The 18,676-nt window shown below is 44.3% G+C and overlaps 1 protein-coding gene across 5 annotated transcripts; it reads left to right on the top strand.

The window, feature by feature from the left end:
• The first annotated feature begins 95 nt into the window (after positions 1-95).
• Positions 96-18,465, top strand: LOC133271074 (MOB-like protein phocein). Of its 5 annotated transcripts, XM_061456888.1 has the most exons (9): positions 96-176; positions 2,166-2,330; positions 11,825-11,887; positions 12,398-12,498; positions 14,115-14,157; positions 14,415-14,501; positions 16,073-16,152; positions 16,953-17,064; positions 17,980-18,465. In XM_061456888.1, the coding sequence occupies exons 1-9, from the start codon at positions 111-113 to the stop codon at positions 18,109-18,111; spliced, it is 849 nt and encodes a 282-aa protein (XP_061312872.1). In that variant the 5' UTR covers positions 96-110; the 3' UTR covers positions 18,112-18,465. The 5 variants fall into 5 exon arrangements, with proteins under 5 accessions (XP_061312872.1, XP_061312846.1, XP_061312864.1 ...); XM_061456854.1 differs by lacking the exons at positions 96-176; positions 2,166-2,330 and adding an exon at positions 9,635-9,811; XM_061456862.1 differs by lacking the exons at positions 11,825-11,887; positions 12,398-12,498; positions 14,115-14,157; ... (2 more) ...; positions 16,953-17,064; positions 17,980-18,465 and adding exons at positions 3,615-3,704; positions 4,274-4,630.
• The last annotated feature ends 211 nt before the right edge of the window (positions 18,466-18,676 follow it).

Here is an 18,676-nt window from a genome sequence, read left to right as displayed (position 1 = left end):
TAGCCGTGCAAGCCCCGCCCCGCCGGGAGGAGCGCGGCCGCCACCGCGCCAAGGCCCCCTGCAGAGCCGCAGCGCCAGCGCCGCTAGGCGCATGCGCGGAGCGCTCACGCATGAACTACCCATGTTCTGGGGCCCACCACTTCCAGAACCTTCTGGAACGGTCATGCTCGCCGAAGGTCAAAGTTGAACCGCGCTCACTTCCGGGCTGCTACCCGGCCCCTGGCCCCGGCGGGCGCTGCACTGCGCCGGTCACGGCACCACCGCGGCACCGGCAGCCTGCGGGAGCAGGGCGCGGCCCCGGGGGCCCAAAGCTAACGGCGGAACCAGAGTAGGCCGCAGCCGGGCCGTGGGGGGGGGACTCCGCCCTGGGGCGGGGCACCGGGCGCGCATGCGCAGGCCGTGACCTTCCTCACGTGTGCCTGCTGCGGTGCGGTCACTTAGCGTGGACTGTGGAGGAGCTGCCATGGTAAGTGCTCACTACTGTCCCTAGGCCCGCTCCCTGGCTCGGTTCCGCTAAGGGGTGGCGGGACCCGCCGGCAGCACCGCTTTGTGGCTGTGGGCAAGTCGCTGGCCGGGGTCCTTGAGTGGGCCGCGGCCCCGCCGCCAGGCGCGGGAGTTTCTTCAGGCTGACGGGGATCGGTGGCGGCCTAGTCGCGCCGAGCTGAGCCGCGGGAGGGAGGGAGGGAAGGAAGGAAGGAGACGGCGGCGCGGTGGCCGTGCGTTAGCAGGGGCTGCGCCCCGCGGGGTCTGAGGCGCCGCAAGGTCGTGCAGCCCGCGGGGGGTGAGCGGTTACTCCGCAAGCGCGAGGCTGCGGACGGGGGCCGCATCTGGCGGGAAGGGAGCGGGGCGCAGAGCCTGGGGACAGAAAGGAACCCGTCAGTGCTGCGGGCTTGGGTGCTCAATGTGGTTTTCGTAATCTTTTATAGAGACCTTGCAGGGGAATGGGGTGAGGGCAGAGTTGCGGTCGCTATTGTAGTAATACTTAATTCTGCAGTCTTGCTAGCGTGAGAAAATAGCATTTCTTAGTGTAGAATGCTCACGGTCATGAGCCTGGCTGCTCGTTTCTGTTAAATACAGAACACCTAAAAAGAACACCCAGAATCAGAGATGCCATCGGCACAGGATGAAAGCAGTCATTCTGTGTAATGTTATTGCTGTGGTATAACCTTATTTGGCAGAACACTCCTCTCTCATGTAGCATCTTCATACTCTGCCTGTCAGTTTGTCTTGTCCCAGTTTTAAAGCATGTCTGTGTGCGCTGATGAGCCATCAGTAAAGGGCACGTGGATGCCATGCCCTTGTTTCTGGCTGTTTCTGTGCATGTGGGCTCTGGGTACCTGTCCAGCGGAGCCCTGTCTCCGTGTGACTTGGCAACCTGCCTAAATCAAAGCAGGTTCCTTCTTCCTAACCCCTGCTTGTTGGGATTCAGTGCTTGCATTTAGCTGGTGCATGGGAGTTAGGCTGCTCTTCCTGAAATACAGACAAGTGGCAGTAAGTAGTTACAAAAAAAACTCAAAATCAACCCAAAAACCTCAAACACCAAAACCAACAACTCAACAAGCACCACCAACCTCCCCCCCATCTCTACTTCAGCGGAGGCAGACACTGAAGCAATGAAGACAGAAATATGCTTACATTCCTCTTTTTAGGGGCCAAAGCTAAAGGTCCTTGTAAAGCTGCAGTCTGTTTGTAGCAGTCAGTACGAGTGATGCCACTCTCACTGCAAACTTGGGGCTGTGTGAAATGCTGAGGCTTGAAAGTACCCAGAGAAGACTGACATAAGGTACCTGGCTAGACTTTAAAAACACAACTGTCCCAAAGGGTCCTAAATCTGGTTGTCAATTGAGTAAATATAGCTCGTATAATTGATAATTACCTTCACCATCCTGTAGTGACTGAGGTCTTGGGATTAAAACCCATGGAGCTTTTCAGGCAGAGGAAGAGGCAGCTGCTCCATGTGGTGCTGGTTCATTTCCCAGCTTCAGTACATCTTCCTGGGAATTGTCAGGATTGCCCAGCATCTGCTTGTGTCTGCAGCAATTTCTGATGCAATCAAAGGTGGCCTTTGCATGCTACTATTAATAAAGCTTTCTTAAACTGAAAAAGAGACATCAGTTTGTTCTGTTGTAATGTTCCTCTTGTTTCACTGTAAATTACTCCCACAGGCAGGAAAAGCCTTTAGGAAATTCCTTCCCCTCTTTGATCGTGTTCTGGTCGAACGATGTGCGGCTGAGACAGTAACCAAAGGAGGCATCATGATTCCAGAAAAAGCTCAAGGGAAGGTGCTACAAGCAACAGTAGTAGCAGTTGGATCGGGAGCCAGAGGAAAGGTAAATATCCTGAGGCATTACATTTGGGTTGGATTAGTAATGGTGTGGTGGTAGCTGGAATATCATCATAAGGAAGGAATGGCTGCAGTGTAAGTGTAGCAGTGGCTCACTGAAATGGGTGACTGATGACTGAAGTTGGAAGTACAGATTCAGGGAGGAGGTAGAAACTTCAAATTCTCCTGACTGGCTCTGGCCTTGAATTTCAGCATTCCTTGGATTGTTTGTAAAATGGAAAATACCTGCCTTTTAAACTGCACCACTTCTCAGCCAAAACCTTGGAGCACCAGCAGCCTTCTGTGTTAAAACAATTACATGCCTGAATTCCTGTGAGTTGCGAGCAGGGTGGAATTCCACAGTGCAGCATTCCCTGTCTGGTGCTGTGTCTGTAAGGATCAGGTTTACTGGACAAAATGAAATCAGAAATCAAAATAAATATGTCAGATACTATTTTTTGCTAATTTTGCATGTTGAATATGCATCTGTGATCATAAAAAGACACTGTTTTCACTTCACAAAGCCACCAGTGGCTGTGGGCCTCAGCATCAGAAGGTGTTTCCCCAGCAAAGCAGTGTTCAGTTAGAAGTGATAGTGTAAAACAGGTTAAATTTCAACTTGGCTATGTTGACTCAGCCTTTGTCTTTACTCTGGGTTCTTCCATACATGTCATGCTGGTTTGTGTCATATCTGATTCTAAACCTTTGTATTATGAAATGGTGCTAATATTTAACTAATATGCTAATGATTCCTTTATACTGCACAAATACAATTAGATTTAATCAGGTGTTTCTAAACAATTGATTCATTAGCAACAGTGACAAGTTGATCGCGGTAAGAGATTGGAAGGTTTGTCTGACTGGCATTTGGGAAAAATTAGCCTTGGCTACAGAGTATGGACATGGACTCTCCCTTTATTTGAGAAGTGGGTTTCTTGGTCTGTCACTTAATTTCTGAGGTTTCCTGGGTGGTTTTCTTCAAGTGAAATCCTACTTTGTTTGTCAAGGAAAGACCTCACAGTTGTATTTGTACTCAAAAATAAATGAAAACCAGTTATATACCCAAAATCACTGTGGTTCTGCTGCCTAAATATTGCAGGACTCCCATGCTTGACAACTGACTGGTGGCTTGGTTTCCTAGTACACCTGGGTATGCTAGTTTCATTGCACAATGAAAATAGAGTTGTGATCTCCTGAGTGCTTTATATGTGGATGGTTCGCTGTTGTTTGGAGGAATTCTGTTACATCTGTCTGTATAGTGTAAAACTAAGGCTTTCTTTTTTTCTTTCAGAATGGTGAGATTCAGCCAGTGAGTGTAAAAGTTGGTGAAAAGGTTTTGCTACCGGAATATGGCGGTACTAAGATTGTACTAGAAGATAAGGTGAGTATCCCAGCTTCGTGAATGCAGTGTAAGCTGGTTTCCAGAATGTCGCACTGCTGGTGATAAATCCTGTAGTTACTTCATAGTGTCAGCAGCTTCCAAGAAATGCAGTGGTTGGTATTTGAATAGGAGCAGCTTGATTCAGCCAGCCTCTGGTACTTGTAGTACTGACTACTTCCACCCTGGCTTAAAAGGAAGTAACCAAGGAAACTTCTAGCCTGACCTTTGCTGAGTAGATGAAGTGGCTCCTCATGCCAAGCATGTATTAGAAGGAGCCCAGAAAGGCTTTGAAATTGCTGAGGGTATCCTAGCTTTTGCCAGAGAAAGTTTATGTAACTGTCTTCTAATAGTTCTTGTACTTCCTACTACTAAAACCAGTAACATGGTAGCTTTCCCAAAGGAGAAGAGACAGAAGGACCAGAAACACCTGTTCAAGAAGTCAATGTGTGGAGCTAATCTTGGTTAGCTCACTTTTGATTTTGCACTTCATGACTGTGGTAGCCCTGACTTCAGAACAAGACAAACAAACCAGCCCATACAACAGGCACTAATGTTCCTTTTCCTTGCAGGACTACTACCTGTTCAGAGATGGTGATATTCTTGGGAAATACGTGGACTAAACCTGCTGCAGCATCAGTCATCCATTCCACTAAAATGCTGAAATTTTTCTTTCATCATGTAAATAATGTCCTTTATTTTATAGTAAACAGGCATTGAGTCTCTGAAATAGCTTGTGATCTCACTGTAATGATGGAACGCAAATAAAAACATGTACAGTCAGAAATCAGTTGCTCTTGCTTGAGTTCCACTGGACAGTGAAGGTCAGACGACCACCAACCAGCCTTAATTATTCCAAACAACATCATTTTATATCCTTATCTCTGTACTGAGAGTGTAAAGGTCTTTACAATAAACTTCTAAAACTATTCTGCTTCTGTCTCAGTTTCTGCTGTTGCTCAGTGAAACTGAGTCTCAGTTGTTCAATGCACTCATCTCTCTGAAACACTTCAATTGGAGTGATGCATTGTTTTCCCTAAACTTGCATGGAATTGGGAGACGAGTTTAAAATGGTTAACATACAGATGCAATGGTGAAGGGACCTCCAGCTGCCCTCTCTTGTACATCGAGCTTTAGCTTAAGATAACATGTTTAACTCCTGTTTTAGCTACAGCTGAGAGGCTGTATACCCACAAAGAGCCCTGCCATGAACAGGTTGTCTCACAGCCATCTGAAAGCAGCTTGGTACTATTCATACCCATGGGGTTTTTTTACATGGTTCTCACTGAATTTTGCCACTAGAAAGCCAGTAACTTCTGTCAAGCACTGGGCTGCTGATGCTGGTTTTTTAAAGCATGCTTCTTCACTAATTGCTATCTCAGGCCAGGTCTCCAGCTTTCCCATAACTTCAGCTGACAAATTGAATTTCCTTTATCCTTAATGCAACAACATTTCTAAATATCAAGACATTTATTTAAGTAATGCTGAAGCAATCACATTTGCTTACTTGCAACCCCCTTATCTTGCCTTGGAAAAGGATTCAAGGTTGCTTGTGTAGGAATACACAAACCTAGACTTTATACCCTGTGTTCTTAGTGATGCTTTCAGAGTTGGTATGTATACATTGATCTAGTGCATTCTAAGAATGTACTCTGCATTGAGATCTGATCCCATCTTAGGTGAAATAAATGAGCATATGACTTACTGCTCCTGAAACTTCAATAGCAGGAGTTAAGTGGTAATTCTTTCTCCTTTCCATTGAAGGTGCTACAAAATTAACATTGCTAGATACAGTAAAAGCCTTACTTGGGAGGTAGCAGGAAAGGACTGTAATGAAATACATTTTTCAGAGCTTGAGTAGCTGCAGTGGGGGGCTGCAGCTTTGACATATTCTGAAACAAGGTATTTTCCGCCAGGGCAGTTTTAGGCTCTTCCCCACAGCAGTAATAAACAGCACAGAGGTGAGCTAGAGCCACTTTTGTACTTAGATAATCCAGTTAATCACCCACCCACTCCCTTGGGAGCTACTGTGTTTGACAGTCTTGGCTATCATGTCTTTTGCTTCCCAAAACTGGGGTGTGCTGCTGGTTACCACCTACCTACTGCAGATCTGTAGGCAAAGGTCACACAGTTCAGGTTGTTAAAAACCACTGAACGATCACAGGTTGGACAGAGCCTTGGGTGACATGGTCTAGTGTGAGGTGTCCCTGCCAATGGCGGGGGGTTGGAACTGGATGAACTTAAGGTCCTTTCCAAATCAAATAATTTGATGTAACTACCAGGGAAGTTGTTATATTAAAATACATGTTTTAGTATAAAAGGCCTACCTCTTCAAACCTGCCCTGCTGCACCTTTACTTTAGCTGCAGCAATGCACAGCTGAACCTTACCACACTACCAGCATCCTGAAAGACAATTGATTGTGTAATGAAATGCAAACTGATTGGGAAGCATTATCTTGCATGATAAGGGAGGTATGCGGCTGTAGTCACATACCAAAGAGGGGGAAGATATTTAACATACTTACAAATGGAAACTAGACCCCATCCCAGTGAGAATCAACTCCCAACAGAGAAACATTTAGTCCTTTCAGCATTTCTTTCAATGATGTCTTCCAGAGATACGAATTACATGGGATCCCCACTCAGCAAATGGTCTCATGACATTTGCAGTTCTTGAAAAGGAGGCACTACAAGCTGTCAGGGTGCCACCTGAGGCAGTACTTCCTCCCTTACCTCCACTTGCTGTTCCTCAGCCGAGGTAGCACCCCTGTACCAGCCCTCTCCCCAGTAGGATCACAGCGAACTCCAAATCCATGCAGCAGTGCTGCCAAGTGCCCACCACACAAGCTTGTCCCCCCCCAGGTCTACCCCAACCATGCTTGCAGCAGCTTGGTATGTTTATTCAATAAGCTGTTTTGTGTGGCTATATCCGCTACTGTTCACATAATTGATTAAGCACAAAAGTCACATTTTCCTGAAAGCTTTCATGGGAATAAGTAATTTATGGATGTAGATAAAAAGCAAACCCAAAGTATTCCTCGGCCTAACCCAATGAAGGACATACATGAACATTTGCTGGAATGGTAAACAGAACATTTCATTCTTGCACCACAAGGCTATCACTGCAAGGACAAGGTAACTGTTACACAGCCAAGGTGGTCCATCTGCTTCTACTGTGCCCTAGTCCATGAGGGAATGCCAAACTCTAGACCCCTCTGGTTCTGTATATCAATCATAAATGCTCTTTGCTGTGTCATTCCTGGAGGAATTTAGACTTCTTTATTCCCTGTTTTCTACTCCAAAGCTTCAATTTTGGTTAAAATGTTATATATTGCCCTACCTCCTTCTCGGGGTGGATACAGCCCTTCCCAGCCTCTCCTCAGGCTGTCTGAATCACAAGGAAACAAGATGAACTCCATCTACCTCCATTCATTTTCTTTCTTAACATTTCAGAACCACCATTAGCAGCAGCTATATTGTTTCCATAAAACCTTTATCATCCTCATTGTTATCTTGCTATACTAAGAAAAGGTTGAAACCTTTACACACCAGTAGAGGAGAAGGGAAGGTCAGATCCCTAACAGCACAGGAATAGGCAGTAAGATTTTGGCTAAATATTCCATTTTTCACCCTCAAAGGTCTTGAGGCAATGAGGACCAGGTGAAAACCAAACAAAGTTGATCACGTTTTGTTTAAAGCCAACTTGACATCCAATAAAACAGAAACAATGAGAAGCTTCCAGAAATACCGGGTTAAATATCAAGGGACAACTCAACAGATCAACAGACTTTAACATCTTCATTAACAAGCACTGCACATTTCTTTCCCTTTTCTGCAAAGCAGCTGCAGATTGAGCTAACAGATATTTATCTCTGGGGGGTATTTCTTCACAGCCAGATTTATTTCTATTTTAGAAGCAAGATGTCCATGAAATTAAAGTCAGGGACAAATGGAAATGTCAAATCCTCAACTCCTCTGTTGTTTAGATTACAGTTAAACCTTGAGTTTGGTGACAGAAAAAGTAAAGCCAAAACAACAAAAAAGCAAATCCAAACAAGCTGCTGAATTTTAAAGGACTTAAATTTTAAAGACTGCTGGAATTGCTTTTATTTTAGAGCTGGCTAATAGCAATCTCATAAATTCTCATGAATCATAGGATGGTTTTGGTTGGAAAAGGGCCTTCAGATCCTCTAGTGCCAACCCCCTGCCATGGGCAGAGAAGTAATAGGCCATTTGTACCCTCTGTTTTCTTTGCCCCAATTTCTCCCGAGGTTATTCACCTTTCCATGGTTTCTTACACAAACTGCTGAGTAGAGTTTCACCACAGGTCAAACAGCTAACATTCTGGGGCAGGAATGCTGACCAGCAGTAAAAATGTAACTAATGCAAACCCAACTGGGTGCCTGCAGCTGGACTGCCCCCTTTGTGTTACAGTATAACGTGAATGGAGCCCCTTAGGTGGGTGCAGGCACCCATGCAGGAGGTGACCCCGTTACCTATTTCTGGTCTCTCGCACATTGCCCAGCTTTCAGCTCTAACTTGACCTCCTGAATAAGGAGACATCCTGCTCATGGCACTGCCTCAGTGAAATACATATTCAAGATGCACTTTCTTTCTGATGAGAAAACCTAATTAGGGATTTTCCAGTGTTTCCAATACACATACGTTGCGCACACTCTAGCTCTCATTGGGTAGAAGGGAGAGGTTTTAACGTGGGGAAGCAAATGAACCCAGTGGGGGGAAACACCCAGAGTGCATCCTGTAATGCAGTGGAAGTAGGAGCAGCATCAGGTACCAGCACTCTCCACTGTTCAGGAATCAACATTGAACTGCAGCTATTTACTTGCTGATTGTCTCTCACATCTCTACCTTGGGGCTGCATCATTCTTACTCATAGAATTAGTTCACCCTTCCTTACTTATTCTGTACTCCTACACTGTATTACATTTGTCCTTATTCGCACTGCTTATCCCTTGGGAACAGAACAGCTTCCAAAACATTTTCTTCTCACTTATCCTACAGAGCTAACAACTGACTCGAGCCTTCCAAAGTCTCTGCTTGCTTCTAACAGTGCCCAGTTTATCAGACATCTCTCAGCTAACAGTGCCTTTTTATGTTTTCTTCCCAAATACAGTCAACACCTGACACAGGAAACCTTGAAACTTAAGCTGTTTTCCATTACCACAGCAGCCTGTGACCTCTGCACACCAGTCACAAGGCTGTCAATCCCGCCTTTGAAGACCTTGGAAGACTTCAGGCCTGCTTTGTTTGAAGTATTTTGTCCCAAATCACTGTTGTTGGGCGAGTTTTTCAAATTCGTTATTCTTAGCATTAGCAAATACGTATCTTTAATCTAGGGCTTAAGATATTTTGTAAAAATCCCAGCCTTATGGTTTACACTGTATGAAATGCCACAGCCTCAGTTGTGTCGTGCAGATGGAGGACTGACCTTGTGGGAGCGCACACGGTCAGATGCCGACAGTGCGGTACTGATGAAACGGGCTGAAACCTGAAGAACGCATTTCCTCACCAACCACTCAGCTCATTCACCTCAGGGACTTCATCTCACCAGCCCAACAGCTCCGCTCGCCGCCCTGCAGCCCAGCGTGGAGCCGGCCTCACGCTCACCCGGGCGAGGCACCGCAGGACACAAAGCGACAGGAACCACCATTAAAGCTGTCCCCATCTCCCGGGGCAGGGGAAAGGGGGAAAAGGAGGGGAGGTTGTTCCCCACGAGTACAGGGCTCACAGATCTGCTTTCCAAGGGAGCCGTCCCGGGCAACCGGGGAGCTTCCCGCACGGCTGTCCGGCGCCGCCCCGCGGCAGGAGCGGGAACAACACCCGAACGGACCGCTCCGAAGGCCGAGGGAGGGAAGCGCCCGGGTCCCGCTCGCCCGCCCCTGCCCAGGGCCGGCTCCTCTCGCGAGAGGCCCCGCCCCGCGGCAGTTCCCGCTCCCCGCGTTGCCCGCCTGTGGCTGTTCCGCTTCCTCCCCCTGTTCCGCCGCCCCGCCCGGCGCTGCCGCATCCGGGTCCTGGCGCCGCTGTCACTATGGTCATGGCGGAGGGGACGGCAGTGCTGAGGAGGAACAGGCCGGGCACCAAGGCCCAGGTGAGATGTCGCCGCCGCCGCCAGGCCGGTGCGCGGGGACGGGCAGCTCCGCCGCAGAGGCGCCGGGCCCGGCTGGCGGTCGGGGTGTCGCCGCGGGTCTCGCCGGGCCTACCGCGGCCCAGCGCTGGCCGGTGGGGCGGGCTGGGGCGGCGGGCCCCGCTCCGCGGGATCGCTTTGTTCCGCGCAGCCGGGCCGCGGCCTGGGCGAGTTCCGGCGGCAGGGGAGCGGGCCGGGGGTCGTGGCTCTGCTTTCTCTGCCGGGCGCGGTGAGAGCGGTCGCTGCGGTACCACCGCGTCCCCTGCCCCCAGCCCGCACGTTTCGGTCGCTGTGCTTCCCTCGGGTTTCCAGGCTCCGGTTCGGCGGGCAGAGCCGTGCGGCGTTCCGGAGCGCGGTGGCTGGCGTTGGCCGTGGGACGCCGGTAGCCGCGGTAGCGTGAGAGCTCTTGTGGAATGACCGGGTGCTGGCTGAGGCGAAGCGCTGCTCCTGGGGCCCGGGGCTTCCTGCAGGCAGGGTGTTGTTCTGACAGCCACCGTGTGTGACTGCTGTTGCTGTTCAAATGCTGGGTCCGGATCGAGCTGAGCGAGGCCCCTGTATGATCTGGGAGTGTGGGCTGGGAGTTCTGCACCGTCACACAGGCGATAGATACCTGGCCTGCGCATCAGGAGAGACAAGTCATCCTTCCCTTGCGTAACCTGCGCTCCCGGCCGGCGAGAGAGCGCTTCTGTTCGTAGAAATTAAGGTATTTCTGTGCTTTCAAGGCCGTCGTGAAAAGGTGCATCTCAAACACGTAACCTGCGGGTTTTAGATAGTGTCAGAGGTGTAATCCTCTGTGAGGCCTTTATGCTCACACTCTGGTGAGGAGAGCTCATGGTCAGAAACAGCAGCGTATGACACAATGCTTTTGAAAAAATGCATCTCTTCTATGCTTTGTCGTAAGGTACGGAGGTAAAATTAATGCACAGCCTTGTACATGGGTTCACTCTGTACATGTTTAATCTGTGAAGGAAACAGAACATTGTGTGCCTTTGATAAATCTGGGGTATTCTGAAAAATAAGCTGGTAAACCGGACATAGACCTAGGTTTGGTCTGTTATTCTGTTAAGAGTTCATGTAGGTTGAAGAATTTTGTGTATAGTGATGCAATCATATAGTTAAAAAATCTATATGGCTGTATTTAAATTGTTAATTTTGGATGGCGCTGTGGTATGGCTATTCTGTATGCAAATACAGTTAGTGGTATTTCAGCAGAATGTGTTCACTCTAGATATGTTCTCTGGACATGAGACTATTGTCTCAAGAATAGATTGCTAAGCTTCACAGCTGGAGCATTTCCATCCAGTCACTGTGTCTGCTAGGATGGCTGTGGCCAAGTAACAAATACACCATCTGGGATGATGGTAGCTGCAGGTAGATGTGAATTCCTGCAGAACACTGATGGATCTGAGGTGAAACTTCAGGAGGGTTTTATAATTAACAATATTAAACACTGTGGGTTAGCACAGCTGATAGCCATCCAGTTATGCAGCTACTGGCTGTACCAAGAGGGGTAGTACCAAGTTAGACCAACGCTGCGTTACATTACCTGAGTTCAGAGGTGTTTTTAGTGGTGTGTTACTACTAGAACGTACTGGGATTTTTAGTTTCATAACCATTGTACAATGCTGCTCTCTGCAGACCTCTTTTCTTCCCCAGTCTTACATGGTCTAACATGTGAAATGGGCACTGCATGCATTAAAGAATACAGGCCATAAAGGTGCTGCAGGAAGATGCAGGGGACAGATGATGAAGACAATATGCCAAGACTTTAACTTCAAGATGTTCCAGTATTGTAACATTAGGAACATAAGTCCCTGTTCTTGCCAAGACTCTGTGCTGCTTCTGTTCAGATGTAGCTTCCTGGAATTGTATAAACTACATCTATTTTCCTGCATGTCCAAGCTTACTGTAGGCTGTGTGCTTTCCTTCTTCTGCCTCCATGTTTGTTAAATTAGGTTAAACTTTTCCTTTTAACAGGATTTCTACAATTGGCCTGATGAATCCTTTGAAGAAATGGATAGCACATTAGCTGTTCAGCAGGTATTCTTCCTTTTGTGGAATGTTGTTATTAAGTTCAGTTTCCCAAGTTTCGTATCTTGGTGAAAACCCGTAGAACACAGGGTATGCGCTGTGTCTGCTCAGAATTGTGTTGAACAGAAGTGAATTTCATAAGTACCCTACACAGATTTTAAAGGAAGGAGTTATCAATTGTGTATGCATAAATAACTCTTAATTCCCATGTCTGGTTTAAACAAAGCAGGTTAAAGAAAATAGTGGGGGTTCCTTTGTTTTGGGATGGATGTTGCAAAAAGCTGTATAATTCACCCATTCTTTTACCTTTTCTAATTGAGCAAAGGCATTTTGCAGATCTGGCTTTTTTTTTTTTTATACCAGTTTTTTTACCCTGCCCGTCTACTTCTTAATTTTTAACCTGTCAGTCACTCCTTAAGTAAAGAGAAAAAGTAAGACCCTGAAAGATGTAATGCCCTAAATACACAGTATTACTATAATTGCCACAAGATCGCCACTTATTCTCCTCCCCTTTCCTAGTATATTCAGCAAAACATAAGGGCAGACTGCTCCAACATTGATAAGATCCTTGAACCTCCTGAAGGCCAGGATGAAGGTGTATGGAAGTATGAACATTTAAGGTGAGAATCCATCTTTTGTCAACATAAGTGTCCTGATTCTAAGTTTTGTTCATAGATACTGAGTCTTTTTGAATATGACAAATCAAAAGAAACTTAAATGAACCTTGATATTCCTACTATTAAACATTATTATACTTTGGTATTGATTATTTTCTGAATTCCTTGTTCTTAAGGTTTATGATGTGCTCTGATCTAGTGTTTTTTTTAAAGGTTTTGAAGAAAATGTTTGTACCTCACTTCAGAAGTTGTATTAGCGTGTTTTGAATGTGAAAATACAGTCATGAATTTCCATGGCAACCTTCTCCTAGTATCATCAGTTTTTCATCTTCAGTAACTGGGAATGTGATTTCCAGATGCTCCCAGTGCTTCTGAAACTTGCGTTAGGTGGGAAAGCAGGAGTACCTGTGTCTCACGGTTCTTTACCTAGTTGTAAGGAAACCCAAAACTTTTTGTCTTTCTTCAGTTTGTTTTATGCAGTGTAACAAATACGTTCAGCCTTGATAGTTTGTGCCTGAAAGTCTTTTTCAGTTGTAGTGTAGGTTTACACCTTATTAGTACGTGTGTAGTAATCCTTTTTTCCTGGCATTACTTTAGTATCCTTGTGTCCTGATTCTTTTTTGATAAATACAAATTGCCAAATACACTTTCAGGAATAGGAATAGTTCTAAGCTACCCCTAGATTTAAATATCTTGTCTTTTTGCCTCCTGTTTTGTTTTTCTCTCCTCTGCTCTGGAATAGTTGCAGTAGATGCAGAGAATCCTCAAAAGTATAAAAGGTGTATATGTATGATTTCCTCCGTCCTTCACATACACCACTTAAAATCACTGTAGATTCACAGGAGTGACTGGTCACTAAATATTTGTTGCTTTTGGAAAATTCATTCAGATTTTCCTGCAGGATGGAGGGGTGGATTCTCTGAAGTTGAAGAATGCACTTTCAGGTACATTCCAGTGAAGGCAGGGTTTCTCAAAGCCCACTCTATTAATGATCTGTGATGGGGCTTTAGCCACTTGATTGACCTGGAGGAAGAATATCCTACAAAGATGAAATGCTCCAGCTGTCTGAATTTAAAACATTCTTAAGAAACTGATTTTAGAATCATAGAATAGTTAGGGTTGGAAAGGACCTTAAGATCATCTAGTTCCAACCCCCCTGCCGTGGGCAGGGACACCTTACGCTAAAAATTATGCTAACATTTTCTTGAAGTGTTCCTCATTTTAGCCTGAGGTAGTGCTTTCTTCCCTAACAAAGTTGGGATCTGAAACACTTCCACTAAATTATTTGTTAAGCTCAGCCTCTACTCTCAGGTAAGAATTAAACTGTAATAGTTTTGCTGAGTACAAATTGCTGGTATGAATTCTGTTTCTCTCAACCTCTAGTCCTTTTATAGCGTGTCAATTCCTAGCCTATTGCCTGGTCAGGTGTGACAGCTGATATTATTTGATAATATCCATTAAGTATATTTTTCATGTGCTGTTGTATTTCTTCCACTTCACAAGAATCCCAAACTGTTAAGGTATCTGTGACAATCAGAATGTATCACCTTGGTTTTTATTAGATGTTTCCAGTAGAAAACCAAATTGATTTTGATGCTGCTACGTTCATTATTTTTTAGGCAATTCTGCCTTGAGCTCAATGGACTAGCTGTCAAGCTGCAGGTAATTCTTTTCTTGATGTTTCTATGTTGTATGAGGGAGGAGACTGTGTTTTTGTATTGTAAGATGCGGAGTTTGCAGAGCTTTCATCTAAATTTATACACACTGACTTAAGCAGTGGTTTGAAGTAAGAGTCTTTTAGGGCTTTAAAGGGGCAAAACTCCCTTTTTGGTGGGGGACAGGACAAGAAAGTGATTTGAAAAGATCAGCCCGTTTTTTGCTGTTGGGTGGTTTTCATGACTGAACAATTGTTTTAACAGAGTGAATGTCACCCAGACACATGTACTCAGATGACAGCAACTGAACAATGGATTTTTCTTTGTGCAGCTCATAAAACTCCCAAAGAGGTATGGATGTATTCTGGAAAACTGACCCTATTGATGTAGGATTGTCTGTTACAGTTCTTTTGTTCATGTGGAGACAATTATAGTAGCTCCTTAGTCAAACTGACGGTTTATGTGGGCTAAGAATATCACTTAAGGTTTTCTTCTTTCCCATTCTGTAGTGGTTATGAAAGAACGGGATGAGGTAGGAAAAAACTGCTTTTTAACACAGTATTAGAGACTTCGCATATTCCCCTCTTTTGTCCTTTAACTGGTGTTGAGATAGCCTGGAACTGAGTGGGAAAAGGTCTTTGTTCAACAGAAAGAAGAGTACATGCTGAGAATAGGGTGTCCTCTTCAGACTTTGGCCTCAATCCATAGCACTAGGCATGTGAGCCTGACACTGAGAGTGGCTGCATGTGCACATTGTTGGGGGAGTTACTCCTAAAAGGTAGTGGAGTCGTAAAAATCCTGTATGTCAGTTGGGGTATCAGCGTGGCAGTAGCTTGTCCAGTTACTTTAATTTTGTTCTGATCTCCTGTTGAAGCACTTGATACAGCTTTATTTTTCCTTGTCCTTCAGAAGGTCTGTCTCTGTCGCTGTTGGTTATGGTGGCAGGGCAGTCTGACATATTTATCTTTGTATTTCCCCTTCCAGAATAAGGTATTGGTTTTTTTTTTAACCTTAGCCTTTTGCTTTGTTTTTGTTTTGTAGTTTCCTGAGATGACTTATTTAGCTCTGAAGGCCAACTTCTTTTCCACTCCTTCCTCTAACGCTCGTTGCTACCAAGTGTATTGGCATGCACTCAGTCTGTTTTATTCAGCTAGGCTGGAGAATTTCAGGCAGCTTTTTCTCTCTCAACATGCACCAGTCACCTGCTGTTTTCCATATCAATAATAGCTGTCAACTAATGGTCAGATAGTGGGTGATGCAACCTGCTGACAAAAATCTGCAACTGAGAAGTCCTTCCTGAAACTGGGGAATGGCAAAATGTACAGACATTCATTCCTGTGCTCTCAGCCTGTCTCAGATTGTTACTTTCTTCCTTCTCTACATGTACTTTATTGCAGAGCCAGGACTTGAACTCTTACTATGCTTTTTGGTTATCTGTTAATTTTGGTTTTCTTTGCCGAGGCAAAAAGCATTGATAAACTTAGGTTCAGGTTTGGTTGGTTGGTTGGCTTTGTTTTGGGTGGTTTTGGTTAAGTTTTTTTTATAAGGTGTTAATATAGCCTGTAAAATACTGACTCTGTGTGGGAAACAAATGGACTGGCGAGGTAATGATTGTCTTTCCTTTAAGGGGTGTATGTATTATTATACAGATTTACTTCATGAGATGCATGAAATTCACTGCTCATGCACAGTCACATTTCCATAGTAACTTTTTTCTTGATTGATTCACATGGGTTGTGAAAGAGAGAAAAGAAATGGCTCGCCTAAGGAAGAAGTGGAGTTAGACCTTCAGAGAAGCCACGTGAAACTTCTGGGAATAAAAGCATCAGGAAACATAATTAAAATGCTTCTCTTTCAACAAGCTATATGACAGCATCATGCACACACTCATACATGTGTTCACTTACTGTCTCTTTTTGTAGTGTCCTGCTATAGACTATACCAGACACACACTTGATGGAGCTGCATGTCTCCTGAATAGCAATAAATATTTCCCCAGCAGGTAAAAATGCTTTCTCTTGGGAGGAGGGAGAGAGGGAGGGAATAGGTGGTACCTAGCCACTTAGGAAGTATATTGAAAGGCATTTTTCATGGACTGCTACTGAAAGCATGTCAAGTCCTGCATGTGTCACTTGGTGGTAGGCCTGTTGTCACATTTAAGCCAAGGAGGAATTCCTTGCCGTTTACTGGAGCTGATGGGTCCTTCTTAGGTGGGAACTGCTTCACTAGTACCAGTGTTAGGGGGCTTCCAGTGGTGTAGTGCCAACCTAAAGAACAGGATGGCTTTTAGAGAGACACAGTGACTCAGAGGATGCTACGGCACCGAAAGCCTCCAGAAGCCAACACCAATTCACTGTGGGACATCAGTGACCACAGAATACAGAGATGGAGCGTACTTGATGGGCAGCCCACATGTCGTCTCATAGAAACCTAACTGGAGAAGTCAAAATTGTGCTTATCTAGGAATCCAGTATTGCAAAGGAGATACAATAGGAAGTCTTCTTCCCTTTGCCCATCAGTGCTAGAAACCAGTAGTACAGCCTGTAGCAGAATAACGAGTGGTGTTTAACTAGAGGCAAAACCTTGCAGAGTATGACTTTTAAATATGCAGTACGTACTGACATTTCTATTTTCCTTCCAAAAAGAAGCAACTGCAGACACAGGTATCTGTAACACTTAAGTCTAAATTACAAATGGAATTTTCTAGTATAGTTTAACAATCAGAATTCGTGTCGACATGTATCTTATCTCAGTCGTCTTTTTGGTAGAGCTGTTTTGTAACCTCTGTCCTGGTGCTTACAGGGTTAGCATAAAGGAATCCTCTGTAGCCAAATTAGGATCGGTGTGCCGAAGGATTTACAGAATATTTTCACATGCTTATTTTCATCACCGGCAGATATTTGATGAATATGAAGTAAGTAGTTTTAAATTACATCCTGGAGGAAGGGCATTTACTGAAGTAATAACTGTGGTGTAACTGTATTACATGCTTTCTGATAGTCCTAGCAGAAGATCTGTGTTCAAGTGAAGTATTGATTATAGTAGATGACAGTTTTACAAGAACTGAATTGCTATGTTATACCTATATATAACAATGAAAATTAATTTGTAGAATTAGTTTACCCAGTTATGGTTTCATTTGGATGAAAGGTCAGAATTTGAGAGTTTTTCTAGAAACAACTCAAATTCATCGTGAAGATTCCTGAATGTATGCCAGCGCTTGGTGTAGTTAGTACTGCTTATAGGTGTATGGTTCCTGTATGTATGTCACACAACAGTTAAGGAACTGTAAAACTCCAAAGAAACAGTAACTGGTGTCAGCTTGTGCACCTCCAGGAACTGCCAACTTGTTTTTTTTATGGAAAAGTAGAAACTTCCAGATAGAAAGGATGTATTGGGTATAGCTGGAGGAAGAAGAAACCTTTGCCAATCTCACTTAAGGCTGCTGGAATAGCTATGGGAGGGCTGTGCCCTGGTCTGTTGGGGATAGCATATGTAAGAGGGGTTCCACAATACCTTAACATTCTCTTTTGGAGAGTGATCAGGACTACACTGAAATTTGAATATATTCTTGTCCAAGTGCTGCGGAATGGAGCTGTGACTTCAGCCTGAACTTCAGCAGGGTTTTTTGTTAATTGCAGTAACTATAAGCAAAGCAGTAAAGGAAAGATTTAAAAGAAGTAATATAAATCTACCATTTCAGCATTACTATGTCTAAGACTTGTAAATCTAATACTCACGTATAAGCAGATTTTTTTTAGTATGTTCTGCTCAATTGTTTAAAATATTCCTTCTGTATATATTGTTTTTCCCCTTTTTTCACCTCCAGAATGAAACGTTCTTGTGTCACCGGTTCACTAAGTTTGTGATGAAGTACAACCTGATGTCCAAGGATAACCTGATTGTACCCATTTTGGAAGAAGAAGTGCAAAACTCAGTGTCAGGGGAGAGTGAGGCATGATGGGAATGGCAGTACAGAGCCTGTACCGAATATAAAGCAAACATTAATTATGTACTGTATATATCATTTTAGACACTTCAATCACGTATCCTCATAGCTTTGTTTAGTATACTTTTTGTATGCTGTGTGCATTGCCTTTTAATATGGGAAATACTTTAAGTTATTCATGAGCTGTATATTCATCAATGTGGCACTCATGGTTTTTAAATAAAAGTAGTAGTATCTGTTTATAATGCCTGTTAATAAAAGAATTTACAGTTCTCTAAAACTGCTGCTAAACAATCATTGAATCACAATCCTGAAGATGTGTCTGATTGGGTGGGAATAAAGTGAGATTAAGATTTCACAGCAAGCCATTTTTAATGCAGTAGCTATATTAAGTCTTAGTTCAAAGATTATTACCTTAAATATATAATTCTGCAGGAAGCTTCTTGCAATGTAGCTTATTCCTAATTTAGCTTCTATTTTTTTAAAATGGCTTTGAAGATTTACTTTTTGGATGTGCATATTCCTGTATGTGTATATCCAAATACTAATAGGATCTATAGTACTAGTAATACCAAAA

The sequence above is a fragment of the Pezoporus flaviventris genome, unplaced genomic scaffold (genome assembly GCF_033815535.1).
Source record: "Pezoporus flaviventris isolate CSIRO_AGI_PZ_B2104156 unplaced genomic scaffold, CSIRO_AGI_Pfla_v1 ptg000001l, whole genome shotgun sequence".
NCBI lineage: Eukaryota > Metazoa > Chordata > Aves > Psittaciformes > Psittacidae > Pezoporus > Pezoporus flaviventris.
Note: the sequence above shows the minus strand (reverse complement) of the source record. Positions and strands in the feature narration are given on the sequence as shown.

Coding starts and splice junctions, on each gene's coding strand:
- LOC133271074 (XM_061456888.1), top strand. CDS start 111: ATGAACTACCCATGTTCTGGGGCCCACCACTTCCAGAACCTTCTGGAA. Junction 11,888..12,397: donor GCACATTAGCTGTTCAGCAG/GTATTCTTCCTT, acceptor CCCCTTTCCTAG/TATATTCAGCAAAACATAAG. Junction 14,502..16,072: donor CTCATAAAACTCCCAAAGAG/GTATGGATGTAT, acceptor CTCTTTTTGTAG/TGTCCTGCTATAGACTATAC.